At 37.3% G+C, this 27,057-nt stretch overlaps 1 protein-coding gene across 1 annotated transcript in view; it reads left to right on the forward strand.

Annotated features, from left to right (window-relative positions):
• The first annotated feature begins 246 nt into the window (after positions 1 to 246).
• MCMDC2 (minichromosome maintenance domain containing 2) overlaps positions 247 to 27,057 on the forward strand; it is a 44,944-nt gene continuing 18,133 nt past the window's right edge. The window contains exons 1-11 of the mRNA XM_081258728.1: positions 247 to 425; positions 941 to 1,364; positions 8,517 to 8,709; positions 8,797 to 8,927; positions 9,002 to 9,061; positions 10,892 to 11,087; positions 11,700 to 11,822; positions 11,942 to 12,046; positions 16,798 to 16,923; positions 18,875 to 19,112; positions 25,085 to 25,290. Coding sequence (XP_081114854.1) covers positions 8,616 to 8,709; positions 8,797 to 8,927; positions 9,002 to 9,061; positions 10,892 to 11,087; positions 11,700 to 11,822; positions 11,942 to 12,046; positions 16,798 to 16,923; positions 18,875 to 19,112; positions 25,085 to 25,290 — 1,279 coding nt within the window. The 5' untranslated portion in view covers positions 247 to 425; positions 941 to 1,364; positions 8,517 to 8,615. The remainder of the gene's footprint in view (positions 426 to 940; positions 1,365 to 8,516; positions 8,710 to 8,796; positions 8,928 to 9,001; positions 9,062 to 10,891; positions 11,088 to 11,699; positions 11,823 to 11,941; positions 12,047 to 16,797; positions 16,924 to 18,874; positions 19,113 to 25,084; positions 25,291 to 27,057) is intronic.

Raw genomic sequence — 27,057 nt, forward strand, 5'->3', positions numbered from 1 at the left:
TCAAAGAAAAATATTAAAAGGGAAAATAAAGTCAGTTACATGTAAGACAAAAATAAAAGTTAAATTATAATCCTGTCATCCTAAGTATTTTAGCCATTGTACCACATGACAGAGAAGAGAATCAGGAATTTGGTCCAAAGGAAAAGTTAAAGTGGGGAAGATGTAGAAATAGCATAACCTGAGCCAATGCAAGTACACAAGAATGCATGACAGAGACTTCTGTTTTCCAGCTTCACATGGAAGGAGCTTAGAAGTTGCCAGGTAAAAAAAAGCTGAACAAACATCAACAACCTTTCTTGGATACCGATGACAGTGGACGACCCAGGACAGACTGCTGCCCCCAAGACTGGAGAGACCGACGGGCAAATACAGGGATCTGTGGCTTTACTGGAACAGAGGCATCCACCACAGGAGCCAGTGCAGGGGTAGGAAGATCTGAGCTGTATTGACAAATTGCTGGGGGCTAAATGCACAACTTTGAGACTTCAGAAGTCCAGGGGAACCTAGTCACAGGGATCACCACAATTTTATGAGATTTACCTCCCGGGGCTCAACCAACTTCTCACAAATATTAAAGAAAAATTCCTTTGTGCTTCCAGCAGGAGGAGGGAAAATGAACCATTTTCAAATATTCCAGAGCACTGTGTTCTTAACAAGGCCCGCCCTCAGGAGAAACTAGTTAATCAGAACCTGACCGGCAAGGTTTTATCAGAGCCTAACTGAGGTGGGGGAAAGGGAATACCCAACTCCAGTTCATTCTAGCCATCCTAACCCACCTAATACAGGGCCGGGGGTGGGGAGAAGAAAACTGAGAAAGACACTCAGTTTGTGGGACAACTACAAAAGATGTAATATACATGTAATGAGAATACCAGAAGGAGAGAAAAAAGAACAGAAGAAATATTTGAAGCGATAATGACAGAATTTCTCCAAATTTCAGACACCAAACCACAGATCCAGGAAGCTCAGAGAACACCAAGCAGGATAAATGCAAAGACAACAAAACAAAACTATAGCTAGGCATATATTCTCAAACTACAGGAAATCAGAGACAAAAAATCCTGAAAGAGGCCAGAGGAAACAAAGGTATGAATTACATCTGACTTCTCAGAAACCGTGCAAGCAAGAAGAGAGTGGACTGAAATATTTAGTGTTGAGAGAGAAAAAAAAAAAACCCACCAACTTGGTGAAGGAGAAATAAAGACTTCCTCATACAAACAAAAATTGAGGTAATTTGTTGCCAGTAGCCCTGCCTTCCAAGAGAGTTTAAAAGAAGTTCTTTAGAGAGAAGGAAAATAATATAATTCAGAAACTCAGATCTACATAAAGAAAGGAAGAAGGAATCCAAGAAGAAGTAAGTGAAGGTAATATAAAAACTTATTTTTTCTTATTCTTAATTGATCTAAGAGATAACTGAAATAATAACAATGTGTTTGATTATGTATGCTTACGTATATATCATATAAATATGCTTGCTTATGCTTTTATGTAAGTAAAACAAATGACCAAGGAGTGAGGAGGAGGAAGTAAGATTATTTTGTTATTATAAGGTATTCACACTAAGGTACATCACTATACTATGAAGCAGTGTTGTTTGAAAGTGGGCCTTGATTAGTTGTAAATGTATATTTACAGTCTAGGACAATCAATTTAAAAAAGGAGAAAAAAAGTGTAACTGACAGCTAAGAAAGGAGAGAAAATGGAATGAATTAAAATCACAAAAGGCAGAAAAAGAAAAGACAAAAATAGGAATGAGTAAAAAGGCAACAAATGGAAAGCAGTAACAAATATGGTAGATATTAATCCAACTATATCAATAATCACTCTGAACATAAGTGGTCTAAATGCACCAATTAAAAGACAGAGATGGGGCTTCCCTGGTGGTGCAGTGGTTGAGAGTCCGCCTGCCGATGCAGGGGACACGGGTTCGTGCCCCGGTCCGGGAAGATCCCACATGTCGTGGAGCGGCTGGGCCCGTGAGCCATGGCCGCTGAGTCTGCACGTCCGGAGCCTGTGCTCTGCAACGGGAGAGGCCACAACAGTGAGAGGCCCGCGTATCGCAAAAAAAAAAACCACACACACACACACACACACACACAAAAGAGATTTTTCAGAGTGTATCAAAAAACAAGCCCCAACGACATGTTGTCTATAAGAAATCCACTTTAAATATAAAGACACATACAGATTAAAAGTAAATGGAGGGAGAAAATATATAGCTTATACTAATCAAAAGAAAGGAGGAGTAACTATTGATCTCAGACAGAGTAGACTTCAGAGAAAGGAAGGTTATCAGGAATGAATAAGGACATTAGGGACTTCCCTGGTGGTCCAGTGGTTAAGACTCTGCACTCCCAATGCAGGGGGCCCAGGTTCGATCCCTGGTCAGGGAACTAGATCCCACGTGCCACAGCAAAGATCCCGCATGCCACGACGAAGATCCCACATGTTGCAACTAAGACCTGGCACAGATAGATAAAACAAACATGATGATAAAGGAGTCAGTTCTCTAAGACATAACAATCTTTAATATGTATGATGATAAAGGAGTCAATTCTCCAAGACATAATAATCTTTAATATGCATGCACCTAACAACAGGGTATATAAATCTACATTAGGCATGCTTCAACACCCGTCTCAGAAATGGACAGATCCAGCAGGGAGAACATCAGTGAGGACATAGTTGAACTCAACAACGCCATCAATCAACTGCATAGAAGTGACTTCTGTAGACTGCTTCCTCCAAAAGTAGCAGATAACACATTCTTCTCAAGTTCACATGGAACACTCACCAAGATAGATCAAATTCTGGGCCAGAAAAAGCACAGTTTACCAAATTTAAAAGTGTAGATATCATATAATGTGTTCTCTAAAACCACAATGGAATTAAACTAGAAATCAATAACAAAAAATAACTGGGAAGTCCCAGTTATATACATGAAGATTAAACAACATACTTAAAAATAATACATGGATCAAAGAAGAAGTATCAAGAGAAATTTTTTAATGCTTTGAACTAAATGAAAATGAAAAAATATCAAAATTTGTGGATACAAAGAAAGTAGTTCTTAGATGGAGATTTATAGCATTGAATGCATATATTAGAAAGGAAGAAAGATCTAAAATCAATAATCTAAGTTTCTATCGCAGGAAATGAAAAAGAAGGGAAGGCAGAGGGAACTCTCTAACTTTTACTCAGTTTTGCTGTGAACCTAAAAACTGCTCTAAAAAAATTAAAAAAGCATGAGAGCAGGTCCTGTGTAGCTGCTGAAAAAGAAAAAATGGGAGAGGGGATGAGAATGGAAAGGGAAAGGACTTTGATTTGCATAAAACAGTCCTCTTCCACACCACCACCCCCAAGTTAAAAAATTAAAATGAACCTATCGCTTATGAAGTATTCATCTTTATGAATCTGCCTAACAAATGCCCTATATGAGTGTACCTAAAAATAAATGTTGCTTCTTGCATAGGTTACTAGTTTTACACATGGGATACCTACTTTAAAATTTCAACCTATTGGGGGGCTTCTAATTCTCAACCTGCCACTGAAAATTTGTGATGTTCAGTGATATTCTGTAATAATAAAATGCTGAGTATTTATAGCAGTGTATCAATAAGTTTTGGTTAATCAGTTAACCATAACAATTCATTTCCATGCCAAAGTAATAATGGAGTTTTAAATCAACCAAGTCCAGTAGAATCTTCTAATAGGTTTTTATGTTTTTAATAATACTTTAATACTTTAAAATATGTTAGACATAAGAAAAGCACTTAAAATTTTAAGTATTCAGTCCACTACTGCACATTGCAAACTCTCTGAAAATGATAGTGATACCTAGAATCAAAATTTCAATGCTTCTTATTTGACTGGTAGGGGAGAAAAGAGAAGACTCCTCAGGGTTTCCAAGGAGGGCTGGAGCGGCTGCTTTCCTTATGAAAGACAGTTTGGTGGGACTTCCCTTGTGGAGCAGTGGTTAAGAACCCGCCTGCCAATGCAGGGGACATGGGTTCCCCTACAAAGCTTTAAACTATATATGAATACCTTTTTGAAGAATTGATTCTACCATAAAACACAAGATCCATCAGCAGACCATAGCCTAGTTCTTCTCATCTAAAATATAAATAGTGTTCATGACCACAGAATTGTATGAGACAGTTTTAACAGCCCTTTGCTGTTGCAAATTGATTTCTAGTTCAGCAAAATATTTTCCTCACCTCGTCACTCATATAGATTATATTCCCCCCAGAGAAACAAATTCTGTGGTGTTTTGTCAACCCTGTTAAATACTGAAGGGGTGGCTTCAGGTACTTTTCCATGGCATGTGGTCCAACCTTCCACCTCCTGATGCCCCACCCCCATGCATAACTGTACCAAGTAATACTAACGGGGGAGGACTCAGCACAAGTTTTGGTTTTTTGCTAACAGCTTTATTGGTATTTAATTCACATACCTTAGAGTTAACCCAGTGTCAAATCCACTGGCTTTTGGTTTCTTCAGAGTTGTGCAACTATCACCACAATCAGTTTTGAACGTTTTCATCACCTTGAAAAGAAACCCTGTGTGGGTGGATAAACAAAATGTGGTATATACATAAAATGGAATGTTATTCGGCCTTTAAGAGGAAGTTCTGATGTGCTATGACATGGATGAACCTTGAAAACATTTTGTCAAGTGAAATAAGCCAGTCACAAAGGACAAGTACTATATGATGCCACTTCTGTGAGGTACCTAGAGTAGTCAAATTCACAGAGACAGAACATAGCATGCTGGTTGTCAGGGGCAGGTGGGAGAGTGGGGAGCCGGGAAATGGGGAGTTATTGTTTAACGAGGAGCGAGTTTCCATTTGGGAAGATGAAAAAGTTCTGGAGGTGGATCATGGTGAGGTTTCACAATGTGGATGTACTTAACATCGCTGAACTGTACACTTAAAAATGGTTAAAGTGGTAATTTTTTTTTAATTAATTTTTCTTGTATTTATCTATTTTATTTATTTATTTATTTTATTTTTGGCTGCGTTGGGTCTTCATTGCTGTGTGCAGGCTTTCTCTAGTTGGGTCGAGCAGGGGCTACTCTTCGTTGCAGTGCGTGGGCCTCTCATTGCGGTGGCTTCTCTTGTTGCGGAGCACGGGCTCTAGGCACGCAGGCTCAGTAGTTGTGGCTTGCAGGCTCTAGAGAGCAGACTCAGTAGTTGTGGCGCTCGGGCCTAGCTGCTCCATGGCATGTGGGATCTTCCTGGACCAGGGGTCCAACCCATGTCCCTTGCATTGACAGGCGGATTCTTAACCTAAAGTGGTAAGTTTTATGTATATTACCACAATTAAAAAAAAAAAGACCCATACCCAATAGCAGTCACTCTCCACCCCTTAAGCCCCAGGCAACCACTAATTTATTTTCTCTCTCTCAGATTTGTCTATTTGGGACATTGCACATAAGCGGAATCATACAATATTTGGCCTTTCCTATCTAGCTAAATCTTTTGCTTTACATAGTATTTTCAAGGGTCATCCATGTTGTAGCACATTCTTAGGACCTTATTCCTTTTTATGGCCAAATAACATTACGTTGTATGGATATACCACATTTTATTTACCTATTTATCAGTTGTTTCCACTTTTTGGCTATTATAATACTATAAACATCAATACTATAAAAATTCACATATAAGTTCTTGTGTCAACATATGTCTTATATTCCCTCTCATATTATCTATGTATAATATGTAATATGTGACATGCAATTGTTGGGTCATATAAAGAACTCTGTGGTTCTTTATCAGGAAAAGTTTTCCAAATTGTCTCCACCGTTTTGCATTCCCACCAGGAGAGTTTTTAGTAAGTTTTTAAACAAACAGGGACACCCTTGGCCTGCGATAACAACGAAAACCGAGGGTCTTTATCTTTCTCTCTGTCCTTTGCCCCGCAGGGAGGAAGCACGAGCGACTCTATTAAAGAGGGTGGAGGGCATGTCAGGGTAGTTGCCTTGATGACCGGAAGGGGCGGTTCCGGCAGGCTCCGCGCAGCCAACGGCCGGGAAGTGCGCGCATGCGCGCGTGGGCCTGCTGGTTCCCGGGCTCTGGCTTGAGGTGGCGCGCGACGGACAAAGCTCGGTGGGTGCAAGAGTCGGGGAGGGGGGCGGTGGTCACACACTGCTGGGATGGGGTCCGCAGTGCTGGAGGTCGCTTCTGAGGGTGGGACAGGCCCTGGAGCCCAGGGTGTGAGGCCGGACTCGCTTTCCATCCACTTTGGTTGTGAGGTGGTTTCCTGCTGCCGCGGCCCTCAGAGAAGACACGCCCCGCGTCTGTTTCAAGGGAACCAACACGGGTTCTTTAGGCTGCGGGAAGACCTGTAGCATTTTATCCCGGTTCGCATATTGGGTGCTTTTCCAAAGGCGTCCATGTCTTTTCCTCCACTTTCCCATACCTTGGAAATGCATCCCCTCCCAGGACGACGCCCGCTTTACCCAGGTGATGCCCAGAGCAGCGTTCTCTCTAGCCTTTTGTAAGTTCCTGAACGCCAGGCCCTGGTTTATGTCGCCCTAGTGCTTCTGTCTGTCTGGATGTCCCAGGAGCCCGTCAGAGTCGGCATATTTCAAAGGAGCTTTCCCTTATTATTTCCGTCCTCTTCTCCTGGCTTCCATATTTCCATTAGAGCGGCGTCATCCACCCACCCTCACAGAGCGGATACCATGCCCAGGGTGAAATCTTTAAAAAAAATGTCTGGAATCCAGCCTCTCCGTTCCATTTCACCCCTAATGCCCTGGATTGGGCCATCCATCTCCCAGGACTATTTTCAATACTTAGAAACTGATTATTGACACTTCTTCCTCTATTCCAACCCACTTTCCGTACTGGTGGCAAGTACTGATTTACAAAATAAAAATTGACTATATGACTCACCTGTTAAACACTTTGATGGTTTCCCTTTGTCTGTATAATCATCGTGGACTTCAAAATTTTTCAATCTGGTTGAGCTCCACCCCGCCATTTCCTTTTTAGCAGCCTCCCTTCATTCGGCCCCGGAAACCCTATGTTCCCATGAAGCACAGGTGTAACGTTCTGAACACAACATACACTTTAAGATCGTTGAACTTAGGGCCACAGAGAAATAAACTCCGAAGTTTCTCTCCCCGCCCCCTCCCGCCGTGCGTCCCTCCACCCCCCGCCATATAATAGGGAGAAGGACAGTCTCGATTACTTTTCTTTGCAAAGTGACCTGAACTCCAAGGAGCAGCGGTATGGATTCACCAGTGTGGGTCTGAAAATTAGGGGAAGGGGGATTACCTCTCTCCTTGAAAACTTTCTCTTCCTCTCTTCACCTCTCCTTCAATTAGTGACATCTTACCTATCAAATGTCACCTTTAAAGTAGAATTTATCACTTCATGTCTATGTCCCCACTGTATTAAATCAAAATGTCCTAAAACAATAGAACATATTATGACCCCTACACGAGGATGACCCCAAATTTTGTGAGCTATTTCGTGTATGTTGTTCCTTCTGTGCTCTCTAGTACATTAATATTTCTTTAATAGCACGTAAGTTGTACAGAATTATAATTTTTTACATATCTATTTTCCCTCACTGTACTCTCTGAACAGTAGGGACCATATTTTACTGATCTTTGTATCCCCAGTGCCTAGGACAGTCTGATACCCAATAAATAGTAAATACCCAATAAATACTTGATAATGAATAAATGTGATAGTCATTATTTCTGACTTCTCTAAATTGGCAGCCATTGAAGGCAGGATTCAATCTTAATCATTTTATCCCTAGACCCTAATACAATGTTTGGCATATATTGTTTCCAATTGGTGTTTGCTGTCTTTAAATAAATTTTATGTATTCCACTCTCATTACTATGGTTTAATGTTTTATGTTGGTCACTGATAGAAAATTTAAAGCCAGAAGAGGCCTTATCATCTAATACAACCCCTTAATTTCCTACAGATGAACCAAGAGAGGTTGGGTGATTTACCCATAGCAACTAGCAAATGCTGGATCTAGATCCAGGTTTTCAGACTTCTTAGGCTAGCTATACTTTATTACTTATATTGAATTTGTGAAACAGGTTTTACCACTTTCATTTTTTTAAACAACGCCTGCAAGGAGACCTCATTATCCAATATTAGTTTCAACAAGCATTTTTTGGTATACCTACTCTGTAAAGAGACATTTGAGGCTCCTGTTCTTAAATTTGAAATCTTATGGAGAGTCTCATAACCTAGTGTTGATAAAAATATCATTTGGCAAGAGAAACCAGTTTTGTTTCCCTTTGAGTAGGATTTTTTTTTTTCTGCACCGCACGGCTTACCAGATCTCAGTTCTCAGACCAGGGATTGAACCCAGGCCATGACAGTGAAATCCTGGAATCGTAACCACTAGGACACCAGGGAACTCCCAGGAATTTTTTAAGTTGGAAATTTTACCTCATTTTATTTTACCCTCAATTTTACATTTAATAGTTTAAACAGTTTTATTATAGATCCTTAAATGTAACTTTTATTTCATTTCTAGGTGTTCTTGTCTTTTCTATGAATTTCACTCTCTGTAGTCTTCACCAGCAGCTGTGGTTTAATCATTCAGTAAAACAGAAGAATCATTAACTAGGAGAAAATGTCAAATCTAAAAATGAAAGAGGCAGCCCTTATCTATCTTGACAGAAGTGGAGGCCTCCAAAAGTTCATAGACAATTGCAAATCCTACAGTGGTATGTTCAGCAAAGTTGACTTTATTTTAGAAACTTTAAAGTCCTACGTATAACTGTCCTCATTTTTATATTTGTGTATTTTTACAGATTCAAAGCAAAGTTATGCCGTCTATCGATTCAGTATTTTAATAAATCCCTCTGATATTATTGAGTTGGATGCTGAACTTGGAAATCATATTTTACACCAGCCTTTAAAAGCTGCTCAAGTTTTTCAATCAGTAAGTTAAAGAAAGAAATAATTTTATTCCACATGGAATTTTTGCTAACTTTGGTTTTTTGTTTGAAATCACAGGTCTGTTTTATTGCTGTTAAGACTCTCTCATTAATTGAACAATTACAGACTGAAGCTCAAGTAAGTTTTAGTTAAATTTAACAAAACTAAGGTACAATACTTTCAAGATACCTTGTAAATAAATATTTTTATATTCATATATATTTTTTGTTTAAACGTATTTTCAAAGTTTAATAGATTATCTTACATACGCCTCTTTACTTCCTGTTTTATCACTTATAACACTAAACATTTTTATAATAAAACATTTCAAACATACCCCCAAATAAAGAGAATAATACAGTGAACCTCCATGTATCTATCACGCAGATTTAATAGTTTGCAATATTTTGCCATACTGGCATCGTCACTTTTTTTCTGAAATGTTTTAAAGCAAATCTTTAAAATACATTCTGTATTTCACCCCTACATACTTCGGTATGTATCAACCTCTAAAAATTGTGGACATTTTTGTTATATAACCACAATGCCATTATTACCATTTACAAAAAAAAAAAATTCCTTGGTATCATCTAATATCCAGTCCATATTGAAATTTACCCAGTCAGGGTCTCAAGACTGTCTCACAGTTGATGTGTTCAAGTCAGGACTAAAACAAGGTACACACATTATAACTGGTTCTTACATCTCCCTACGTCTCTTTTAATCTAGAGCCATTTCCTCCCCCTCCTTTTTTATGCCATTGAATTTTTGAAGAAACTAGTTAATTGTCCTGTAAAATGTCTCATCTGGACTTGTCTGATTGTGTTCTTGTAGTATTTAACTTATACCCCTAGACACCAAATTTCTGGAAAAAAAGTTGGCTCTAAAGACTTGCTTAGATTCAAATTCAACTCATTTTGATGAGAATATATCATAGTGTCATGTGTTTCATACTGCCCTACATTAGGAGAACTGTCCTATTTGTTATCCCACTTTTAGCAATGCCACAGTTGATCAGTGGGTGCAGATGATGTCAGTCTGATCCCTCCAATATACAGTCTCCCATCAACTGTCACCTAATGGTTTTTGCAGCTATTGATAGTCACTGCCTAGATTCCATTATTTCATTAGGAGTTTCAAAATTGTGATTTTCCTGAGTTTAGCAAACTTTCTATATTTATTAGCTGAAACTATCCTGTAAGAGAAGTTCTTCCTCTCATCAACTATTTGGTTACCCTGCATACAATTTGTACAGGAAAAGCAGAAGAAATGTTTGATTCTTTCCATCTGTAAATTTTCAGAGTGATGAATTGAAATATAACAGCCTCCAATGATGACCAATATTTTTTGTTTGTTTTTCCTTTTTTACATTATGAGGAATTACATGAATTTTTAAATATATCTGATAGGTTTCAATGAATCTTTGTCATTCTTTTTGATGCCTATATTATCTAACTTTGGTCATTGGGAGCTCCTTAAAGTTTGTTCTTATGTCCTTTTGACACATTTCATTAGTTTTTAAGCCCCCCTGGTTTCTGTCACAGGGAGATGCACAAGGAGGTCCATCTGGTGTATTTTCTGCCCCATGGAATCAGCCATTTCCCCTAAGGAGCTCTGGTTCCTTTTTGTGAGAAATTATATTTAGAGATCTGGGCACTAGAAGTGTTTGTTGCTATTGAGTTGTCATTGTTTTATAAATAAGTCTTTTCAGTGAATATAGCGAGAAATGTGTATTGTTAAAGAAAAATGAGTTTGTAATGATATTTTCAATTAAAATATCGATTATAAGGATTTTGCATCTTTAATTTTATATTTAAATCATTTTTCTCTTAATGCTCAAAAGATTGTTTCCTAATACTACTAACAAATTATCTGTTTGATTTAACCTACAAATATACTTACTATATTGTAATGCAAGTCCAATTGGATCTGCAATTTTTATTAATACTATTTTTGTGTTCTTATTAGATTAATATACTGTTGAAGTTAACACATTTACCTCCTCTGCCAAGTTATAGTCTTGATCTTTGTGAGTTTCCATTTGATTATACATCTCAAAGATTTTATATGATGCAAGGAATTGTGATTGCAATGACAACTGTAACCAAGTATACACAAGGTGCAAGATTTCTTTGTTCAGATGAAGCATGCCCTCTTTCAAAAGGTAAATATTAAAATGTAAAATCAAAACAATTTATTGTTTAATCTTAAGTCATGTTTACAATTAGTTAAAAAACATTCACAGCATAGAAAGAATGGAGTAAAATTAGGTGTCTCCTAATGTTTACAAGTCTACTTTGCATAATCTTGAAATTCGTTCTTTCTTCCACACCTCTCCCCTATAATTTAACAGATGCTCTTGTGTCGCTGAAGTACTTGTTTTCCTCACACGCTGTTTCATGACTGTTCATGCTGTTCCCTCTCCATGTAATGTCCTCTCTCAACCCTTTGGCTTAACTTCCAGGACATCTTTTCCATTCATCCCCACCTCTTATTGGGTTGGATGCCTCTCCTTTCTTCTCTGTGAACACTTTGTATATGAATACTGCATATTGAAATTATCTGTTTCTTATTGCCACCTATTGGAATTGTGTGCTTAAGTATCCATATCACCAGTGCCTGGCAAGAAATAACCATACAATAAATGTTAATTGAACTGCTATGAACCCACATGCAAAACTGATTTAATTGTATGTTGAATTAGATTCATTTTAAAGGATTGAAAATGGAAAGCTAAATCTGAAGGCAAATTTAGCTTAACTCTGTTTTCTTTCAGGATTTCAGTATATAAGAGTGCATGTACCTGGTGCTACAGAGTCTGCAACAGTAAGAAATGACTTTTTGTGTAATCTATGTTCATCTTCACTTCAAGAAGACAGAAAATTTAGAGTACTTGGTGGTAAAAATGCATTTACGTTTTACAATTACAATTTTTAAAATAATGTCTGATATTTTAATGTGGAAATTAAATTGACTATATATTCTAATAACTGAATCTTTTTTACTCTTTGCCTTAAGATAAACAGATAGTTGAAATAATTACCACAAAGGCACTTCGTGCTTTTCAAGGATATTCTAACAACCAGCCATTTAGGTTTCAATCTCTCACAATCTTCCTCAGAGGTAAGTAAGTCCTATTTGCACTAAAATATATAAACTATATAATTGACTTGTTTATGCTTATATATTATAAATGGTACTTCAAAAGCTTGAAAATAATAGGTCTTCTCTTTCTTGAGTATTTTAAAGAGTCATATTTAGCTAATGTAGCAATTATTCATTCAGTCATACAACATTCACTTAAGATATTAGCACCTGCTATGTCTCAAGCACTATGCTAAGTCTCAGGGTCACAATTATTTACAGTAATAATCTCCCATTATTGTATGTGTATGTCTTATATAAATATTGGAGTTATTGTTTTAAAATATAAGCTTCAGGAGGGTAGGGACTTGGGTTTTTTACTGCACATAGTAAAAACTCAATAAATATTTGTTATATAAATGAATGAGCATCGACATATGATTAACTGTTGAGAACTGCATGGGTAAAGACCTGTGAGTAGACAGATTCTGCCATAAAGGAGGAAATCATTATCAGTATCAATCACCCAGGGAAGAGTGAGTTGTTGTTGAGAAGCCAGAACTGTGAAAATGAGGATGGGGTTCAGTCTCTTTTCTTGGGCTAAAATTGGAAGAATTAAACTTTTTGTAAAGAGAGATCTTGAATGTCAACCATGTGTAGGAAACTCAAGGGTTAGAAAGCAGAGACACAAACAAGAAGTCTTTTCACCATGGCCTGGCAAGGACAAGGCAGGCATATAAGCCCAGATGATAATAGGTAATTTTTAATATCAATTACTATGTGCCAGGCACTTTTACATATATTAACTCATTTAGTCACAGCAACTCTTTCAAGTAGGTTCTATTGTTATCTCCATTTTACAATGTAGAAATGGACACACAGAAGTTAAGTAACTTTTCCAGGGTTACACAGCTAGTACATGGCACAGCCATGATTCAAACTCAGGCATTCTAACTTCAAAGTCTATGATTTTAACTACTTAATTCTATTATATACAAACCATACATTACAATATATATAAGTGACTATCCAACTTATATTTTAGTAGAAAACCCTTTCTTCAAATAAACTCTTAATAGAACCCAACTACATTTTTAAAAGTTAAATTAATAAAAGCAGGCCTGGGCTTCCCTGGTGGCACAGTGGTTGAGAGTCCGCCTGCTGATGCAGGGGACACGGGTTCGTGCCCCGGTCTGGGAGGATCCCACATGCCGCGGAGCGGCTGGGCCCGTGAGCCATGGCCGCTGAGCCTGCGCGTCCGGAGCCTGTGCTCCGCAACGGGAGAGGCCACAACAGTGAAAGGCCCGTGAACCGCAGAAAATAAATAAATAAATAAATAAAAATTAAAAGCTGGCCTTTGGGGTTTTTCAGGAGAGATACCCAGACTTCCCAGCCTCCTAGCTTTCCTCTTGACCCTTTCTAGACTTCAGGACATATCCACCAAACTGTAAGTTTCCAAGGAACAGTTGAAAAATGATTTGCTTTAATTTTCTCCTTGTAATTCATACTGTATCCTCAGGGGTTTTTTGGGGGGTGGGGCAGGGGGAATGTTTATTTATTTGGTTTGGGGTTTTTATTTTCTCAAATATTGGGGCTGATTCTTCCCATCTAGTTCTACAGGGTATATCAATATGCTCTCCGGATCTAAAAGAGAGAGAGAGACAGAGAGATAGAGAAACAGAGAGGAGAAAAGAAATGGAGATCAGTGTTTGATCACAGAGGGAAGTTAATCCTTGCTCCTCCTTGTAAGCCTTTCTTTCATAGTTTTACAACCATCCAAATTCTAACTGTATAATGGAGGATCAAGATTTTTAGCATATGTTTTTTAGAATAAATTTTGAACTTGTGCAAAAGCTTTGCTCAGTCTGTAGAGGTGAGTGAGGAACCTAGTAAAGTGCCTTTTGGGTCGACTTTATTTATTTATTTATTTAGATTCAAAAGAGTTTATTTGTATTACAAATGGATACATTTTCATTGACGGTATTTGTTTTTCTTTTTTTAAATTAATTTTTGTTGGAGCATAGTTGCTTTACAATGTTGTGTTAGTTTCTACTGTACAGCAAAATGAATCAGCTATACATATACATGTATCCCCTCTTTTTTGGATTTCTTTCCCATTTAGATCACCACAGTGCATTAAGTAGAGTTCCCTGTGCTGGGTAGAATTTAGACATGAGCAGACCCAGATGGGAATTTCAGTTCTGCTACTTAACTACTTAGCCTGGTGCAAATCACTTAACCTCTCAGTTTCTTCATATATAAAGTAGGGATAACAATATCTGTCTTATAGTTTACAATTAGATAATGTGTATAAAAGTGACTTGCCTATATTATAGACTGTGAATAATACTTTTTAAAATGATCTTCTTCCCAAATAAAATTATTACTTATAAGGTCATTCTTATTAACATCTCTTGTCATTTAATGGAAAGATGTTTCATCTTAAACACAATGATCTTGTTTTGCCTTTTGACTATTATAGGAGACTATCTAGTTGCTATGTCACATGCTTCTTGAAGTTAATTCATCATCATCTATAAGTATCAAAATTTATCAGCAATAAAATTTTCTCAATTTACATTATTAATGCCACTCAATATGCATAGTATACTAAACAAAAGTAACTACTTAGCAACTAACTGACCTACTAAATTGTTGCTGGTTTTATTTCTTTTTAATTTTTAATTTTATATGGGAGTATAGTTGATTAACAATGTTGTGATAGTTGCAGGTGTACAGCAAAGTGATTCTGCTATACATACACATGTATCTATTCTTCTTCAAATTCTTTTCCCATTTAGGTTGTTACATAATATTAAGCAGAGTTCCCTGTGTTATACAGTAGGTCCTTGGTGGTTATCCATTTTATTTTTGTTCGTTTGTTTTTTGCGGTACACGGGCCTCTCATTGTTGTGGCCTCTCCCGTTGTGGAGCATAGGCTCCGGACGCGCAGGCTCAGCGGCCATGGCTCACGGGCCCAGCCGCTCCGTGGCATGTGGGATCTTCCCGGACCGGGGCACGAACCCATGTCCCCTGCATCGGCAGGCGGACTCTCAACTGCTGCGCCACCAGGGAAGCCCGGTTATCCATTTTAAATACAGCAGTGTGTACATGTCAATCCCACACTCCCTAACTATCCCTTCTCCCCCCACGTCCCCCCTGGTAGCCATAAGTTCGTTCTCTAAGTCTGTGAGTCTGTTTCTGTTTTGTAAATAAATTCATTAGTATCATTTCTTTTTAGATTCCACATATAAGCAATATCATACGATAGTTCTCTTTCTCTGTCAGACTTACTTCATTCAGTATGACAATCTCTAGGTCCATCCATGTTGCTGCAAATGGCATTATTTCACTCTTTTTAATGGCTGAGTAATATTCCATTGTATATATGTACCACATCTTCTTTATCCATTCCTCTGTCGATGGACATTTAGGTTGCTTCCATGTCTTCGCTATTGTAAACAGTGCTGCAATGAACATTGGAGTGCATGCATCCTTTCGGACCATGTTTCTCTCCAGATATATGCCCAGGAGTGGGATTGCAGGATCATATGGTAGTCCTATTATTAGTTTTTTAGGGAACCTCCATACTGTTCTCCATAGTCGTTGTATCAATTTACATTCCCATCAGCAGTGTAGGAGGGGTCCCTTCTCTACACACCCTCTCCAGCATTTGTTGTTTGTGGATTTTTTTGATGATAGGCATTCAGACTGGTGTGAGGTGGTATCTCATTGTAGTTTTGATTTGCATTTCTCTAATAATTAGCAATGTTGAACATCTTTTCATGTGCTTCTTGGCCATCTGCATGTCTTCTTTGAAGAAATGTCTATTTAGGTCTTCTGCACATTTTTTGATTGGGTTGTTTGTTTTGATGATATTAAGCTGCATGAGCTCTTTGTAAATTTTGGAGACTGATCCCTTGTCGGTCACATCATTTGCAAATATTTTCTCCCATTCTGTGGGTTGTCTTTTCATTTTGTTTATGGTTTCTTTTGCTGTGCAAAAGTTTTTGAGTTTAATTAGGTCCCATTTGTTTATTTTTGTTTTTATTTCCATTACTCTGGGAGATGGATCAAAAAAGATATTGCTGTGATTTATGCCAGAGAGTGTTCTGCCTATGTTCTCCTCTAAGAGTTTTATAGTGTCCAGTCTCACATTTAGGTCTTTAATCCGTTCTGAGTTTATTTTTGTGTATGGTGTTAAAGAATGTTCTAATTTCATTTATGTATATATAGCTGTACAGTTTTCCCAGCATCATTTACTGAAGAGACTGTCTTTCCTCCATTGTATAGTCTTATCTCCTTTGTCATAGATTAATTGACCATAGGTTCATGGGTTTATTTCTGGGCTTTCTATCCTGTTCCATTGATCTATATTTCTGTTTTTGTGCCAGTACCATACTGTTTTGATGGCTAGAGCTTTGTAGTATAGTCTGAAGTCAGGAAGCCTGATTCCCCCAGCTCTTTTTCTTTCTCAAGATTGCTTTGGCTATTTGGGGTCTTCTGTGTCTCCATACAAATTTTAAGATTTTTTTTCTAGTTCTGTGAAAAATGCCACTGGTAATTTTATAGGGATTGCGTTGAATCTGTAGATTGCCTTGGGTAGTATAGTCACTTTGACAGTATTGTTATTAATGCCACTCAATATGCGTATTATACTAAACACAAGTAAATACTTAGCAACTAATTGAACTACTGAATTGTTACTGGTTTTAGATCTTTGAACCATATAATCATGTAAAAGTTTCGTTTAGTAAATAGTTATTTTCTTTTGTGTTTAACAATTTTAGATGAATTAGTGAATGGAATGAATATAGGAAATGAGTATAAGATTATTGGAATTCCAACCTGTGTAAAAACATCACAAACTGCTGTCTGTATAGAGGCAAATAGTATCACTTTTTTCAATCCAAAAGGTAAGAAAAATGTTAGTATCATATATTAACAAATATTTAAATTTAAATCCATTTGTTCAGGAAATAAGTATTGGTTGCCTATGTGCTGGGCACTCTTCAAAGCACTAGGGATACAGTTGTGATGAAGACAGTCAGGGTTCCTTCTCTTAAATCATATGGTAGACAGTCAATAAATCTGTAAACTAATTAATAAGACAATTTTAGATAACAAATGCTGCAAAGGAAATAAAGCAAGATAATGTGAAACCTTGCCCACAGGAAGAACTCCTTTCTTTTGGCTAAACCTTATTTAGATTTTTTTTTTTAATAATTACCAACAAGAAAAATGTTTTAAGATGCCAAGAGTTAGAGATTAGTTTAAAGGTTTTTCTATCCAGCCCTTTGTTTTCTAGCTAAGTAACTGTTGTGATCTGAGAAAAAGGGCCCAATAAACTGGCATCCTTTTCCTCAGCTGAGTTTTGAACCAATCGAGAAATAAGACAAAAGAGAAAGGCAGTTGGGGGCCAAAATATCACCCTTATTACTGATAATTTCCTTGCAACCTAATTAAGAATTAAGTAAACAAAAGTGGAGAGCAGACCTACTCTTAACTTGGCACACAAATATCTAAATATAAGACAGGCTAGTTAAATCTTTTTTTTTTTTTTTTTTTTTTTTGCGGTACTCGGGCCTCTCACTGTTATGGCCTCTCCCGTTGCGGAGCACAGGCTCCAGACGCGCAGGCTCAGCGGCATGTGGGATCTTCCCGGACCAGGGCATGAACCCGTGTCCCCTGCATTGGCAGGCAGACTCTCAACCACTGCGCCACCAGGGAAGCCCCAGGCTAGTTAAATCTTAAATAATTAAGTTAGATTTTTTTTTTCTATTCCCTAGATAACCATCTGCATTAACAGAGGCCCAAGTTGAATTTGAATGCAATGGATTCTAGATACCTCTGCTTATTTTGAAGAGAAAGCGTTATTTATTTATTTATTTATTGGCTGCGATGTGTGGTTTGTGGGGATCTTAGTTCCCCGGCCAGGGATCAGACCCATGCCCCCTGCATTGGAAGCACAGAGTCGTAACCACTGGACCACCAGGGAATTCCTGAGAAAAACTTATTAAAAGAATAAAAATATTGAAGAAAGAAACTACTAATGAACAATAGACATTTTAAAGATAATTAAAATATTTTCTGCTGTGAAGTGCTTTAAGATTTACTGATTTGGTGGCAGGACATGATATATATGTAGGTGAAGTGTGCTTTCTCCTGCCGAGCTCCAGAATTAGGCAGATTTAACCACCCAAATGTGGCAAGAGCGACACTAATGCAGGCCTCCCTTGGTCCATGGGCGTTGATGAGTAGAAGAAATCATTGCCCTGTGATGACAGCCCAAGAGGAAGGAGAAAGGGACTGGGTTACATGTGCACAGCTGTTTCTCCCAAACTGACCAACTGGATTAAATCACTCATCTCTTTCAGGAGGTGGACAGAATAAGGTAGTGGAGAAGGTCGAGAATGTTACAGTATATGTTGAAGTAGTAGAGTATAAATCTCCCCTTTTAACAGCAATAATCAAACATTTCCCATTCTGCTTTTTAGACCTCACTAAAGGTGATAATATTTCAAACATAGGTATGTAGAAGCAAACACTGCAGTACAAGAGCCCCATGATCTGGCTTTACTCACATAGGTCTTAAAAGGAAAAAAATGAGAGATTTGCTTGCAACCCACAGCCAGTCTATGTGGGCACACAGGTTGACTGCTTCTTCTTACTGCATTCCTTGGGATAGAAATGATAGACCAGAGTGACCTCCAATCATAATTTAATATCATTGTAAAAATTTGAATGTGGCATCATTAAAAGAGCTGCAATTTGATAATATTTTAGATAAATGGAATTAGATGTCTATAATATCATTTTCTTGTTTTAAAAAACTCTTTTTAACATATATGTTATATTTACTTTCAGTTCCTTCAGGAATTAGCAACAATTTCAGGTGTCTCCTCTCTTTGACTTCCAGCTCGTGCTGGAAGTTTACAGCAATACTTGCCAATATCTTTGCATCACAAATTGTTCCTCCTGGGACTTACAATTTGCTCAAGCTCTGTTTGTTGATGAGCCTAGTACAGACAAGTGACCGTAACAAGGAACTGGAAGATTGCCTGGATCTTTTAATTATAACAAGTGATATTCTACTCGTAGACAGGTAAAGTATATGACGTTATGAATTGTCATCTTTGTATACATCTTTTCCATGAGCATTATTACAAGACAAATATTTGGAATTTATCTGAGCAGTATAAATATTTAAATAAACTTTTATCAATGAAGTTCAAAACTTTTTAAAACATGAATTGAGAAATGGGATATTTGCTTTCAACATTTTGAGAATCTAACCACTCGAAGTTTCAACTTGTTTCCCCACTCAGACCTTTTTAAATAAATGGCTCCTTTGCAGGCTTCCTTTTCCCCCATTCCCTAGATCAGTGTTCTGCTTTTGTACTTTGTTTTCACTTCAAAATAATCTCCCTGCTAGAGCTAACAAGCTGTTTTCTTCTTTTTCTTCAAGATTCCATTCAGTAGTATTGATTCACTGCGCCCAAATAAGGCTGTCAAAAGTTCCAAAATTACTGTTTTGGGGGTGTCACTCTAACCTTGGAGTAAGCCTCTACTCAGCATATTGGGGCTCCCCACTAGCAAGTACCCTTTTTAAAAAGTTACTTAAATGTTCAAAAAGCTAGGAATAAGCTTCATATATTAAAATCATGTATGCAAGTATAAAGCAAAAACAAATTTATAGAATGAATTTTAAATTAAAAAAATAAAATTCAAATTAGCTCTAACTTAATTGGACAGATGATGTTTTGCTAAAATTAAAATTAAATCACAATGTAAATATAGTGCTAACTGCTACAGATTGCACCAATTTAATCTTACACTAATGGGCATGAGAATATTTGTTTCCTAACAGCCTTACCAACACTGAGTATTATCAAACTTTAAAATTTTGCCATTTGATGGATGGAAAGTGGTATTTTATTTTAATTTGCATTTCTTTAACTAGCAGTAAGTTTTAGCATCATTTAGAATTTGTTAAACACTTTTTATTATTTTTCTATGAACTCCTTGACCATTGTCCATTTTTTAAATTGTTTATTTCTTACTGATTTGTGATACCTCTTGTAAATTAAAGCCTTTGTCTCTCTTTCTGTTTGTCATTAACCTTTTCCTGTGGTATTTGGGGCTGTATGAGAGATTTGGTGTTTTGTAGGTAAAATTTACATAAATAAAGTGAAGTAATCAGATCTTAGGTATACAGTTCAATGAGTCTTGACAGATGCATACATTCCTATAGCCATCACCTCAGTAAGATATGGAACATTTCCATTTTCCTTTACCTTGGAAAGGTCCTTCATTCTCTCTTCCAATTAGTTCCTATCTCCACCGGTGATTTCTGTCACCATAGGTTAATCTTCCTGTTCTTGAACTTCATATAACTAGGATCATACAATGCACACTCTTTTGGGTCTAGCCTCTTTCGCTTAACATGTTTTTGAGATTGGCCCTGTTGTGTGTATCAGAAGTTCATTGTTTTTATTGATGAGTAGTGTTCCATTATATGAATATACCAGAATTTGTTTATCTGTTCTCCTAGTGATAGACATTTGGGTTTTGCATGTTTTGTTTTGTTTTTTAATTATTAAAGCAAAGTCCTAGGACAGGGCATGGCACACAGAAGATGATCAATTGCTATTTGATGAATGAGTCAATGAATGGATTTGTGGGTTTTTTTTGGCTGCGTTTTTAGTCTTCATTGCTGCACGTGGGCTCTCTCTAGTTGCAGCGAGCGGGGGCTACTCTTAGTTGCGGTGTGCGGGCTTCTCATTGCAGTGGCCTCTCTTGTTGCAGAGCATGGGCTCCAGTAGTTGTGCCTGTAGGCTCAGTAGTTGTGGCTCACAGGCTCCAGAGTGCAGGCTCAGTAGTTGTGGCGCACGGGCTTAGTTGCTCCAAGGCATGTGGGATCTTCCTGGACCAGGGCTTGAACCCATGTCCCCTGCATTGGCAGGCGGATTCTTAACCACTGCACCACCAGGGAAGCCCTGGGTTTTGCATGTTTTGACTATGTAAGTAAAGCTGCTATAAACATCTCTTGTAGAAGTCTTTTTGTAGACTTAGGTTCTTATTATCTTGGATAAATACCTAGGAGTGGAATTATTGTGTCATAAGGTAGGTTTATATAACTGTATAAGAAACTGCCAAACAGTTTTTTAAAGTGGTTTTACAATTTTACATTCCTAACGCGTTAAGGTTCCAGTTGTTTCTATCCTCACCAACATCCAGTGTGGTCAGTCTTTCTCAATTTAGCCATTCTAGTGCATGTGAATGGTGTCTCACTACGGTTCTAAGTTGCATTTCCCTGGTGACTACTGATTCAAGCTCTTTTTCATGTGCTTATTAGCTACTAATGTATCTCCTTTTCTGAAGTGTCAAGTCCTTTGTTCACTTTTAAATGGGGCTCTTCCAGATGCACATCCAGTGTCACATATGTATCATGAAATTTTTCTCCCAGTCTAAAGCTTGAGGGTTTTTTTCTTAAAGATATCTTTGATGAGCAGACCTTTTAGTTTAGGTTATTATTTTCTTTTATGTTTAGTGTTTTCTGGGTTCTGTTTAAGAAATCTTTGTCTACCCCAAGGTCATGAAGATATTCTTTTGTTTTCTTCTAGAAGTATTTGTTTTTACACTAGGTCTGTTTTCTATTACAAGTCAATTTTTGTATATGATACAAGGTAGGAGCCAAGATTAATATTTTTCCTATGCATTTATCTAATTTTTCCATACCATTTGTTTAAAAGACTTTCCTTTCCCCATTGAATTGCTTGGTACCAATGTTGCAAATTAGTTGAACTGGTTATAAACAGTGGTTATAAACAGTGGTTATAAACTGGTTATAAACCATTTTAGGTGTAAAATTGAACTGGGTATATATGTATTTAAACGTTCTTTTCTGTTATTTTGACCTTTATGTCTATAATTATGCCTCACATTCTTGATCATTGTATCTCTATATTAAGTTTTGAATCAGGTAGTGCAACTTTATTCTTCATTTTTAAGATTTGTTTGCACTATTTTAGGTCATTTACATTTTCTTATAAAGTTTAGAATCTATATGTTAATACCAACCTCCATCTGCATCGCCCCAAAAGAGCCTTTAATGATTTTGATGGAACTGCATTTAACTTATAAATCAATTTGGGAAGAATTTACATCTTAACAATGTTGAGTCTTCCAATCTGTGAATATGGTATATATCTCCATTTATTTAAATCTTAATTTCTTTCAGCAATGTTTTGTAAAGGTCATGCACATAATTTAAGTTGATTTCTAAGTATTTGGTATTTTTCATGCTATTAAAAATGGTAGTATTTTATTAATTTTATTTTTCGAATATTTGCTGTGAGTATATAGAGATACAATTGATTTTTGTATTTGGATCTTTTACTCTGTGACCTTGTATCAGTAGTTCAAAAAATTCCTCAGCTGATTCCAATGATTAGCCAAGTTTGAGACCCATTGTTCTATATAACTAGGTTCTCAGCCTGACTACATGTTAGAATCATCTGGGATAATATTAAAAAAAATTTTATAGGGCTTCCCTGGTGGCGCAGTGGTTAAGAATCCGCCTGCCAATGCAAGGGACACGGGTTCGAGCCCTGGTCTGGGAAGATCCCACATGCCGCGGAGCAACTAAGCCTGTGCACCACAACTACTGAGCCTGGGCTCTTGAGCCTGCGAGCCACAACTACTGAGCCCGTGGTCCGCAGCCAGAGAAGCCACGACAATGAGAAGCCCACGCACCACAACGAAGCATGGCCCCCACTCACCGCAACTAGAGAAAGCCCGCACACAGCAACAAAGACCCAACGCAGCCAAAAATAAATAAATAAATAAATTTATTAAAAAAAAATAATTTATGACTGCGGCTCACCCCTAGAGATTCTAATTTACATCATTTGGGGTGGGGCTTGACATTAGAATTTTTTAAAAACCCCAGGCAATTTTTTTTTGTTAAAGTATAATTGACATGCAATATCATGTTCGTGTACATCATAGTGATTCAATATTTATATACATTTCAAAATGGTCACCACAATAAGTCTAGTTACCATCTGTCACCATACAAAGTTATTACAATATTATTGACCATATTCTCTATGCTGTACCTTACATCCTCATGACATTTATTTTATAACTAGAAGTTTGTACTTCTTAATCCCTTTTACTTATTTCACTTTCCCAATCCCCCTCCCCTCTGGCAACAGCAAGTTTGTTTTCTATATCTATTCTGTCTTGTTCTGTTTGTTCATTTTTTTTTTAGATTCCACATATAAGTGAAATCGTATAATAATTATCTTTTTCTATCTGACTTACTTTACTTAGCATAATACCCTCTAGGCCCATCCATGTTGTCACAAATGTCAAGATTTCATACTTTTTATTGCTGAATAGTATTCCATTATATATATATATACCACTTCTTTATCAGTTCATCTATTCATAGACACTTAGCTTGTTTCCATATCTTGGCTATTGTAAATAATGCTGTAATGAACATAGGGGAGCATATATCTTTTCTAATTAGTGTTTTTGTTTTCTTTGGATTAATACCCAGGACTGGGATTGCTGGATCATATGGTAACTATATTTTTAGTTTTTTGAGGAACCTCCTTACTGTTTTCCACAGTGGCTGCAACAATTTACATTCCCACCAACAGTGTATAAGGAGTCCCTTTCCTCCACATTCTTGCCAATGCAAGAATTTGCATTGCATTGCATTGTTTTTTGTTGTTTTTTTGTCTTTTTGATAACAGCCATTCTGACAGGTGTGATGTGATATCTCATCATGGTTTTGATTTGCATTCCCCTGATGAGTAGTGATTTGACCGTCTTTTCATGTGCCTGTTGGTTCCCCAGGTGATTTTAATGTGAGCTAGGGTTGAGAAACACTGCTCTATAGGCTTGCAAATTTTCTTTCTAAATCTTACTCACCCATTTTATATATCTTCAAATTAGCATCTAAATTCTTTGGAATGACACATACACTAGACATTTCATAGCATTTACCTATCCACATTTAAGAGATACTGCTTCACCCTCTTTGTACCGTATCTCTGCTCATCATAGTAGATTGCACCAGCAAGCTATGATTTCTGTGGCAAGGATTTAAAAGCTAAGCTAAGATAATCAGATTCCTTTCTTATCATTTAAATTTGAGAAATGAAGAGGTTGAGGCAATTGGCAAAGAGGTTAGAAAGCAAAAGGATGTGTCAAGAGTTATCTTGATACATAGGTAATAGGGGTAGTCATGATGAACTCTTGGCAAGCCTAAATGCAAAAATATTGAATAAACGAAAGAAAGCAATTCATAAAAAAAGGAAGTCCCTGTTCAAATGTCATTTCTCTATAGCTTTCTCTGACTTCCATCCAGGAGGAAATAAAGATCTTTTATGGATGTCCTCATGACATTATTTTAGTACTTATCACATCGTATTTTAGTTTTTTGTTTACATCTCTCTAGGCTGTGAGCTTTCCAAGTTAAGGACCAAATCTCATATATATATATATATAGTTAATAACCTGAGACAATACATAGCAAAGACAAATTCTTTTTTTTAAATTAATTAATTAACTTATCTTTTGCTGCATTGGGTCTTTGTTGCTGCATGTGGGCTTTCTCTAGTTGCGGCAAACAAGGGCTACTCTTCGTTGCGGTGAGCGAGGGCTACTCCTCATTGCGGTGCACAGGCTTCTCATTGCGGTGGCTTCTCTTGTTGCGGAGCACAGGCTCTAGGCGTGTGGGCTTCAGTAGTTGTGGCATGTGGGCTCAGCAGTTGTGGCTCACAGGCTCTAGAGCACAGGATCAGTAGTTGTGGCACACAGGCTTAGTTGCTCCGCAGCATGTGGGATCCTCCTGGATCAGGGCTCGAACCCATGTCCCCTGCATTGGCTGGAGGATTCTTAACCACTGCACCGCCAGGGAAGTCCATTTTTATCTGTAGCACTAGTGCTCAATAGACATTGAATCAAATTAAATCTAATTGTATAGCTATTATACATTATGACTTCTGAAAATCAAATATTAAATAATAGTAATGAGTAATTTATTTTTTCCCTTAGGCTTTTGAATTTTAGTATAAACCTTGTGCCCCGTGGTATACGTCATCCAGTCTCTACTGAAATTTTTCCTACTCTATCCAGGAATAAGTATGGAACTGGAGCAGTTAGCATTCAAGGTGGCAGTGCTTTGCTAGCTAAAGGTGGTATCTGCTTTATAGGAGACTTGGCTTCACACAAAAAAGATAAACTTGAACAGCTTCAATCAGGTAAACAGTATTTTTTCAAATTAATTTTCACCTGTTTAACTTATAGTCTCATCCGTGTCAAGGGGTTACTTAACAATTAAGATTGTATTGTACACGTTTTAGGAATAGAGAAATTATATTAAATGACATTTCTCATTTTACCTTTATAAATAAAAACAGAGGAATTTAATGTGCAAATGCATTGTTTTAGGCTTTGCTCTCAGTTTTGCTAACACATGAGTTTGTATTAGGCCAGATTTATTTCCTTTTCTTGTCTTGTTGCATTAGCTAGGACTTCCAATATGATGTTGAAAAACAGTGGTGAGAAGGAACATCCTGATCTTGTCTTGCTCCTGATCTTTTTTTTTTTTTTTTTTTCATATGTGCTTTTTCTTTTTAGTGATATTTGTGGGTAGACTAGCTGGAGACCTTTGAAAATAAAATAGCTAATTTTCTCCCCATGCAGGTTGTTCCTGATCTTAATAGGAAAGTTTCACGTTTCTCACCATTGAGTATGATGTTAGCTGTAGGTTTTTTTGTAGAAGTTCTCTTGCAAGTTGAAAGAATTCCCCTCTATTCTTATTCTACTAAGAGTTTTTTAATAATGAATTGGTGCTGAATTTTATCAAATGCTTTTTCTACACCTATTGATATGATAATGTGGTTTTTCTTCTGTAGCCTGTTGATATTATGGATTACATTAATTGATTTTCAAATGTTGAACCAGCTTTGCATACCTAACATAAACCCTACCTGGCTGTGGTGTATAATTCTTTTTATACATTGTTGGACTTGATTTGCTGTTATTTTGTTGAGGATTTTTGCCTGTATATTCACAAGAGATATTGGTCTGTAGTTTTCCTATAACATCTTTTGTCTGGTTTTAGTATTAGGATAATGCTGCTTGGGCCAGATTTATAACTAACAAGGATATGGACAGATAAGTATTGGGCCAAGAGAAGTTAGGGCCTTACAATCTTGGCATACCGGCAAGAATGTGCAGCAATACTCAGGGCACGTAGCATATTGCCTCTCCCTACAAAAGAATGCAGGAATAGACCCACACTAGTATGCTTACTTGATTTTTTTTAAATTTACGTATTTAATTTATTTATTTTTGGCTGCATTGGGTCTTCGTTGCTGTGTGCGGGCTTTCTCTAGTTGCAGTGAGCGGGAGCTACTCTTTGTTGAGGTGCACAGGCTTCTCATTGCGGTGGCTTCTCTTGTTGCGGAGCACAGGCTCTAGGCGCACAGGCTTCAATAGCTGTGGCACGTGGGTTCAGTAATTGTGGCTTGTGGGCTGTAGAGCACAGGCTCAGCAGTTGTGGCACACGGGCTTAGTTGCTCCGTGGCATATGTGATCTTCCTGGACCAGGGCTTGAACCCGTGTCCCCTGCATTGGCAGGCGGATTCTTAACCACTGGGCCACCAGGGAAGCCCTGCTTACTTGATTTTTGACCACAGCATCAAAGCAAGAAAATGGACAAAGGAAAGTTTTTTCAACAAATGATGGTGAAACATCTGGCTATATATATGGAAAAAATTAATATTGGCTCATACCTCACAACTGTATACAATAATTAATTAAAGATGGATCATAAACCTAAATGTAAAAACTAAAATTATATAGCTACTAGAAGAAAACATGGGAAATCTTCATGACCTTAGGGTAGGCAAAGATTTTTTAGACAAAACCCAGAAAGCAATAAACAGAAAATAATTGATGAATTGGACTTCATCAAAACTAAAAAGTTATACACATCAAAAAGGCCATTTAAAAAGTGAATA

Source organism: Mesoplodon bidens (assembly GCF_964165515.1).
Source record: "Mesoplodon bidens genome assembly, chromosome: 16".
Classification (NCBI taxonomy): Eukaryota; Metazoa; Chordata; class Mammalia; order Artiodactyla; family Ziphiidae; genus Mesoplodon; species Mesoplodon bidens.